The sequence below is a fragment of the Pteropus vampyrus genome, unplaced genomic scaffold (assembly GCF_000151845.1).
Source record: "Pteropus vampyrus isolate Shadow unplaced genomic scaffold, Pvam_2.0 Scaffold185, whole genome shotgun sequence".
Lineage (NCBI taxonomy): Eukaryota > Metazoa > Chordata > Mammalia > Chiroptera > Pteropodidae > Pteropus > Pteropus vampyrus.
The window spans coordinates 1520018-1528537 of record NW_011888966.1 but is presented as its reverse complement, the minus strand read 5'-3'; the positions used below and the strand labels follow the sequence as shown (position 1 = coordinate 1528537).

The 8520-nt window shown below is 54.0% G+C and overlaps 1 protein-coding gene across 1 annotated transcript in view; it reads right to left on the bottom strand.

The window, feature by feature from the left end:
• SLC6A7 (solute carrier family 6 member 7) overlaps positions 1-8520 on the bottom strand; it is a 24016-nt gene that overhangs the window by 5274 nt on the left and 10222 nt on the right. Inside the window, exons 7-17 of the mRNA XM_023537291.1 lie at positions 8183-8314; positions 7794-8028; positions 5925-6063; positions 4425-4559; positions 3402-3505; positions 3156-3280; positions 2370-2482; positions 2019-2150; positions 1442-1541; positions 1147-1247; positions 406-573 (exon numbers count right to left, since the gene is read on the bottom strand). Of these exons, the coding sequence (XP_023393059.1) occupies positions 406-573; positions 1147-1247; positions 1442-1541; positions 2019-2150; positions 2370-2482; positions 3156-3280; positions 3402-3505; positions 4425-4559; positions 5925-6063; positions 7794-8028; positions 8183-8314 (1484 nt within the window). The remainder of the gene's footprint in view (positions 1-405; positions 574-1146; positions 1248-1441; positions 1542-2018; positions 2151-2369; positions 2483-3155; positions 3281-3401; positions 3506-4424; positions 4560-5924; positions 6064-7793; positions 8029-8182; positions 8315-8520) is intronic.

Genomic DNA, 8520 nt, shown 5'->3' with positions numbered 1-8520 from the left:
GACCCTGAGTTCCACAGGGAAGCTCCGGGCTGGAAAGCAGAGTTCAAGTCCTGACCCCTCTGCCTGACTCACTGTGGGACCTTGGGCAAGTCCCTGTCCTCTCTCCAGTACAAACAGGTATTGACTGACACTGATGGTCTTTGGATTGAGCCCCTCCGGATGCCCTGTGTGGCGTGAGGGGCCACAGGGCCAGACTCTAGTCCTCCGAACCTGCCACAACCTAAGCAGTTCTGAAATGATTCACGACTCAGGCTATTGGTTAGAAAAACTGCTCTTTAGGTTAAAAGAAGTTTGCAAGGCCCTGGATAAGGTGTTGGCGTGGGTGCTTTCTTTTCTAGCAGGTGGGCCCAGAGCTGGACCCCAGGTCGGGAAAGGTTAGGGTAGGCAGAGGTGCAGCCAACTCACCTCCCAGAGCGAGCCCTCTTCTCGAAGCACAGCCACCAGCATGCCGGCGGGGATCAGGAGGCAGGACAGCAGGCCCATCAGGATGCCCAGCAACTCCGCCCAGGCTGGGAAGCGGTAGCTGCCGTACTCTGAGGGCTGGTACTTGACGATGCTATACACCAGCAGGGCCTGCAGGTAAGGGGCTCCCAGCATCATAGTGGGCCTGGGTTGGCCCAGGGCTTGGGATAGCCCAGGTCCGAGCTACCTTAAGGCCTGAGATAACCTAGCCCAGAGACACCTGAGATAGCCTCATCCTAAGTGGTACCAGAATCTGAGCTGGTCCATCTTTGTTTTGGAACTTTGGCAAACCTGAGTTAGTCCTGCTTTAAGCTCACCCAATGCCCAGGCCTCAGACAGCCCAGCTCCGAAGCACCCTAATTCTTGAGATGGCCTATCCCTGACCTGCTCCAACCCCAAGGCTGAGAAAGGAAAGCCGCAAGGCTCCAGCGCTAAGGCCCAGAGGCCTGAGAAAGCCCCGTTCATTTTGCCAAACAAAACTCAGGACTAGGCCAAACACAGCTACAAAAGCTGGAAGCATCAAGGGGAAGGGGAGTAGACCAGGATCCAGGTGGCCGCCCCGCCCCTCAGCCCCGACAGAGGTCTACTCTGGGCCAGGGCAGCTCTGCCAGACTGAATGCCCAGGGGGGCCCTGCTCTCAGTCCTGGGCCCCCAGCCAGCAACCCTCCCTCCCGCCCCGGTTACCAGGAGTGTGGCCGGGGACAGGAACAGCCAGCAGGCTCTGAAGTAGAGGCCCGGCTTGAAGCCCAGCATCATGTGGATGTCCCGGCAGAACCTCTGGATGCCTGAACAGGGGAGGGGAGGAGGATGGCCCCACCCACAGACCCCACAAGTGCTAGCAGCCCCTCCTTAACCCCAATGGCCCCCTCCGGAAACCCTGGCCCTTAGGACTAGGGACCCAGTTGCAGAGGGGCCCCAGGGTAGACTCTCATCTCCCACTGTGGGGAGCCTCAACTCCACCTCCCTTGGCCCCTCTCACCATATACCCGGGTGACAGCAAGGCATGTAGTTATCACCACCACCATTAGCCCGAAGCTGGCGCTGTAGTCATCTAGAAGGACCAGCCAGTACATGCCCCCCTGGAAAACAAATCACAGCTTTGGGGTCTCCTCGCCAAGGCCTGGCTCCCCGCTGCAGCTCCTTCTCCAGGCAGGAAGCAGCCAGGCCAGCAGGGAGAGCAAGCTGATGACAGTACCACTGTCTATCTGCCAAGCCCTTTATACACATCATCTTATTTGAGTCTCAAAACGACTGTAGATGGAGATCCTCATGTTATCGATGAGAAAACAGGCTCAGGGAGGAGAAACCACTTGTCCTGAGCTCGCTCATCAAGTGCAGAAGCAAGTCTTGAAGCGAGTTTTGGAGTCTTTCAGACTCCAAAGCTGGGACTCTGGATCATAGGCCAAGCTTCCCCTTGGGAGAGAGGGTCTCGGGTGGGCTAGGTTCCTTCCAAAGAGGGAGAAGTGGCTTGGGGAGTGTCCAGCCTGGCTGCAGACACTGCTACAGGTGTCTCCCCAGCCTTGCCCGCTGGTTGCCTGCCCCGCAAAGCCACTCACGTCAGTGGTGAGGACCAACCCCATCAGGTACATGGCCACGCAGATGAGCCCAGAGAACACGGCCTTCTTGGGTCGCAGGTAGTATGGGAACTCATCTGTCACAGCTGTCACAATGGTCTCCAGAAAGGCAAACTACAGGAAGCGGGGAGGAGGGTCAGAGTTCTGCCCGCATCACGCACAGACACACAGACACACACAGACTCACACAGACACAGACCCACACAGACACACACACAGAAATGCACATATCACACTCAGACACATTGCACATAGACACACACAGATACATAGTCACACATCTCACACACACACACACACCATGAGATGCCCACGGGCACAGTCGAGGCTCACCTGGCTGTCCAAGCCCAGAGTCAGCAGCATGAAGAAGAAGAGGAAGGACCAGAAGGGTGACAGAGGCAGCATGGTCATGGCCTGTGGGTAGACAACAAAGGCCAGGCCTGGGCCTGGGCCAAGGGCACACGGGGTCAGCAGCCTGGGGCGCATGGCTGACCCCCGCAAACATATTCAAACACACACGGTCGCTTACACCCACTTGGGCCAACCCAGGGATGTACACTAACTGAACGCTTCTGATTCTTACTCCTAGGACACGTGCCAGCACATCGTCAGTGTTAAATAAACATATGTTGATAAAATAAACGAAGTAATAATAAGTACATGAATAAACATGAGGCCCAAATATAACGCCTCATTTGAATACATTTGTGTACTTAACCATTTGCACAAACAATCCTACTAACACACATACCGAAACACATCCATTGGCACAAGACACCGACTCACATCACTTGCACCCTCAATTCACTTGTTCACAGTCATCCCAACACAGGAGAGGACTCATCTGGACAAGCAAGGCGAGTTACTAAGATGTGACAAAACATAAGACAAACTTGTACAGAAATTCGTTTCTCTCCAGGCACAGGTTAACACACACTCATTGGCACACGGACGCCCAGAGACCAGCTACGACACGTTCATTCGCGCGTGCATGCATGCACGTGCACACACACTCGACATCCCATCCACAACCTTGCTGGTCCACAGAGAGGCTCACTTGCCCAGGCCCAGCTGTGCCAACACATACCCTCACCCACCAGGGCCCGGCAGCCTGCCTACCCGCTTTGGCGACTTGGTCCACAGGCACACCCAGCTCCTGAGACATGTAGCCCAGAACAGAGAAGATGGCGAAGCCTGCCAGGATGCTGGTGACGGCGTTGCCCAGAGTGACGATGAAGGTGTCTCTGCCGGGAGAAGTCCAGGTGCAGGCCAGGTGAGCCGGCCCGGCCTCACCCCCTGAGGCCCTCCCTGGCCAGCCCCTCTCCTCTCCACTCAAGCCCCCAGGGTCCAGGAGGCTGCACTGACCGATAGATGTTCTGGTGAAATGTGTTGTAGGAGGCAAAGGTGAGGAGACCCCCGAAGCCCACACCCAGGGAGTAGAAGATCTGAAGGGCAGCTTCGATCCACACCTGTGGCGGGAAGGATGCAGAGGGAGGGCAGAGAGAAGGGGCTGGCGCACCATGGTTTTCGAGGGCCAAGGACAGAGGAGGACAGAGGTGGCATAAGAGCCAGTCAGCAGGTCCAGGGGCGGCCTGGGGAGAGGGCCTGGCTGACCAGTGACGTGGGCCTGGAGCAAACCCAGCTGCAACATTCACACTGTGGGGCCTCGGCAAATCTGTTCCCCTCTCTGGGCCTCAGTTTCCCCATCCAAGATCTAGAAGGTAGTCTCTAAACTTGGTCTAGTTCTGAAGGAAATAGTGCCTTGTGTACATGTTTTAGTAAATTCATGTGGACAATGAGCCCCTGTACTTCCTCTCTGGCGTCGAGGAGACCTGAATTTGGATCCCAGCTCTACCACTTTCTAGCTATATAGCCTGGGCGAGTCAAATCACCACTCTGGGCCTCAGGCCCCCATCCGTAACGAGGGGATGGGAATAGGGGGGTGGTAAGTATTCAGTGACTACATATATGCAAATTGCTAGAGCAGGGTCAGCCGTAGTCATCCATTAACAAATAAGAAATATTACCTATCGGTACCATTATTACTATTATTATCACTCATGCCCTCCTTGGGGTGTAAAGTCAGACAGATCGGGTGTAGAATCCCAGCTCTGCCACTCTCTAGCCATGTGACCTTAAGTTGACCCCTAACTCTTTGGGACCTCAGTTTTTTCATCTGTAAAATGGGAGAATCATGTCTACTTCATAGGACTATCAAGAATAATAAATGAAAAAAACAGTGCCAAGCACAGTGCCTGGTACTGGGGGGGTCACCACGCGGGGAGGCAGATCCCTACCCGCTGCCTCCTCTTTCCCCAGGGAACCTTCTTTCTACTTCCCAGCTCAGGCCTGACCTCTCCCTCCAGACCCCGGGCCCAAAGGCCTCACCTTGGAAGACAACAGGTGGTGGAACTGGGGGGTGAGATAGAACTGGATTCCCTTCCAGGCTCCTGGGAGGGTGACTCCTCGGACCAGCAGCATGAGCAGGATGAGGTAGGGGAACGTGGCTGTGAAATACACCACCTGAGAGACGATAAGCGGGAAGAGAAGGTGGCAGTAACTTTCTCCACCCTTGACTTCTTCCAGAAACGCCCACCTTACTACTTCACCTCCACAACTTTTGGGTAGCCCAAGTCAGATACAGCCATCACCCGCGAGGCTTCTCTTTCCTCCCCTCCCTCCACATACTGATCCCACGAGCACAAGTCCTGTCGCTGCTTCCCAAGGCTGTCCCAACTCCATCTCCTCTCTCCATCTCCGCTGCAGCCTGGTCCAGGCTACCAGCCACTTCCTTCGGCGAACCCACCCCACGTGGTCCTCGGCCATCATGATCATCAGACATTGGAAGTTACCAAATATCTCTCTGCCCTGTCTCTGCCCGTTCCCTAACCTCCAGCCACCCCTTCAGCATTAAGTCTCAGGCTCCTTACTGCCCTGGCTTGCACCATGATTGTCTCTCCTCTTTTTTGAAATGGTTCCTACCCTGGATTTCTAGTCTTTCTTTTAATGATTCTGTTCCAGGTGGCCAGCACTTCTGAGCACTTTGCAAAGGGACAAATTCTAATATATAAATGATTGAGTAAACCATTCAGGTTTCCAAGTCCTTCCAAAAACAACTTTATGGCCTTCCTACCCTTCATAACCTAAAGGAGATGCCTGTGGCTTTGTCTGCCCAGCATCTCATTGACCTTCTTCAGATTCCAGTCTCCTGACCTTGCCTGGCTGGGGCTGATTCCATTCCCAGCTCCATGGGTTGGCAGGTGACCCAGGCCTAGCCAAGCAGAGCACTCCACCCTCCTGGCCACAGTGACTGGTTCAGGGATAAGTGCGCAACCTAGCTTACCCAGCGAGACTCAATTCTAAGATTCTGCAAACTGGGGAAAGTGAGAACCCTTCACTTAGCATGTAAGGTGTAGCCTAGAGCTGCTGAGGCAACTGCATAAAGAATGAAGCCTGAGAGGGAAGCCAGTCTGGAGGGAAGCATCACTGAGAGGCTTTGAGAACCACACTCTTGCTAACATTATTGAACCCCTAGAACCAGCCATGCCTGAAGCACACCCTCTCGACTTTCCAATTGAGTATGACAACTAGATTCTGGTCACTTGCATGTCAAAGAGTCCTGACTCATATAGTCACCCTTCAAGCATTCAAGAAACACTTGCTGAGCTTCTTCAAAAAGTGCCAAGCACTGAGTAAGGATCCCGACTTGAATAAGAGGTCTGCCCTTAGCAAGTTTCTAGGCTAGTAAACTAACCTAGCCACTATCCATCCACACCTCCACATCTTTCTTCAGTCACCCCTGCCCTACCAACTCCACGTCCTCTCCCTTCCCCTCTTCCCAGTTGAAGTCTATTCATCCTCTCAAGCTCAGTTCACGCCCTGCCTCACCTTGCCCGAGGACTTCACACCTTTGAGGATACAGAGGAACACGATGACCCAGGCGAGCAGCAAGCAGAGGCAGAGGTTCCAGCGGATCTCCCCGGGACTGCCAATGCCCCGGCTGCCTTGGATGTGGAGGACGTAGCGGCTGTGAGAGACAAAGGTCTGAGTGTACTCCAGTCATGCTGCCATGCCCCACTGACATGGAGGAAAGCCATGGCCAGCCTGCAAGGTGATCCTGGCTAGTCTCTCCATTTGATTCCTCTCCATCCTTTGCCCAGCTCTGCACCCAGGAGGCTGGCCTCGACAGACCCATCACCTACGCTGCCTTCCTCCTCAGTTTCCAGTTGGGTTTGGCTAGTTGGATGTGGTAGCAGGAGACTGCAGGATTGGAGGAGTGAGGGGTCGGGGCGTTTGCAAACACACACGCACGCATACGCATGCAAACATGCATGTATACACACACACCATCAGAAGGCCTGGCTGTGACTGCCTTTTTGCACAGCACAGCTCTCATTGGGCAGCCTTTCCTCTGAGGCTCCAAATCTCCCTGGTTCCAGTACCACCAGTCCCTCTGCTTGCCTCCTTGGCTCAGGGGTGTTATGACCGAATCTCTTGCTAGTTCCTGGTGCCTCACCTCTCCGTGTGGATTCCCTCACCTCTGTAAAGTCCCTCCACTAAACTCACTTAGGCGAAGACTTGTGAGAGTACCATCTGCTTCCTGCCTGCTCCCCAAACGATGCAGTAGACCGTGGTGTTTCCATGGAGACCCCTGGCAGCTGCTGGACCCCATGTCATGTTCTTTGGCTTTAAGCTGCAGACCCAAGCCCATCCCTTCCCACTGGTCAGACATACTCTTCTGCAGGTGCACACACTTTGGATGGACTTTAAATGGACAAACGAATGAACTGTGTAGTAAATGCAGGTTGGAGACCAAAATATTTCAAGACGTAGGTTCCATTTGGAGGAAAATTTCTAAGGGGAGCCCTTTGCAGGTGAAGAGTTGGGGGTATCTGATCTGTGTCTTCTGGTCAGTCTATGTCCCCTACTTAAGGACCAGCCTACTCTGGAATGTTCCAGTACAGGATCAGGAATCAGGAGTACTTGGTTCCAGTACTGTCTCTCCCACCAACTACTGAACAAGCCTCTGGGCCTTGTCTTCTTAGATATAAAGTTGGGCTTTGGGACAGGCTGATGAAGACATCCTAACACTCAACACTCGTGGGCTCGCAGTGTGCCCGCCACTGTGACAAGGGTTTTACCTGAATTACCTTATGTAATTCTTACAACAACCCCTTACTCTACTATAGTCTTATCTCTCCTATTAGACTAACCAGAGATGGTCCTTACTACATACAGTCCTGGCCTATGCTAAGTGCTTTACCTACTGATACAGTCGGTGCTCAATAAATATTAATTCAAAGAGTGAATGAATGAATGAATGAATGAATAACATCCTATGAAGTAAGGGCTATTATCATTTCTTTTTATAGTGGAGGAAACTGAGGCTCTAAAATTTTCCTATGACTGTTATCAGCAGCATCATCATTATTATCATCAGCTAGTATTTATTGAGCATGTTCTATCCACCAGGCTGGATAGCGCAGTTTATATGTCTTCTTTCCTTTAATCCTCATGACAACCCTCTGAAATACTATTATCATACCCACTTTGAACATAAAGCATCAGAAGCCAAATAAATTGTTCAAGGTCACACAGCTGATCAGGTGAAGAGCTGGGATTAGAACCCAGAGTCTACCTAATCCTAGCACCTTCGAGGTGCCTGCTGGGTCCCTTAGGGTCACAGGCTTCTTCCTGTCCCCTGCCCCTCCAGTGGCGTGGGCCCCCCCCAGACAGCCGCCGCCCAGGCCGCCTGACCTCCAGTACTCCTCACTGGGGCTGACGGTGCTGGTGAGGTTGAGGGGCAGGGCCCCATTGCCGTCCTTGGAGCCTCTGTGCTCAAGGCAGAGGTCCGTGTTCCACCAGTTGCCACAGTGCTCCCAGGGCAGGTCGCTGGTGAGGGAGGCGAAGAGGTAGAAGAGGACGTAGGCGATGATCATGTTGTAGTAGATGGCCACCAGGCCCACGATGAGCAGCATGGCCGCGCCAGCACCTGGCGTGGGGGACAGGGGCTGCCCTTAGGCCACGCCCTCCTGTGGGCCAGGCTGTGTGGGCTCTGGGAAGCCATCCTTTCTGGGCTTCACTTTCCTCTCTGCCTGGAGGTTGGGGAGTAAGGGACGACCACCCCCAGACCACTGGGGCCTCACCTTTGAAGAGGGGGCTGATTTTCCAGACGGCCAGGGGTCCTAGGCTGGAAAACTGGCCCAGAGAGAGCTCAAGGAAGAAGAGGGGGATGCCGCAGATGGCCAGCATGAGGAAATAGGGCACGAGGAAGGCACCTGAGAGGGAGAGGAAGGGCGAGTACGGTCTCCGGTGGGTTAGCTGCCCCTAAAGCCCAGCTCCGGCCCTGCCCCTCCCCTGGCCAGCAGACACCTCCTGCAGTCTGATGGGGCACTTCACGGTGGGTCGAGACTGTCTTCGTTGATACCATCCGTCACTGAGGGCCAAGGGGCAGGTGGAGATTCACTCACCTCTGTAGTCCCAG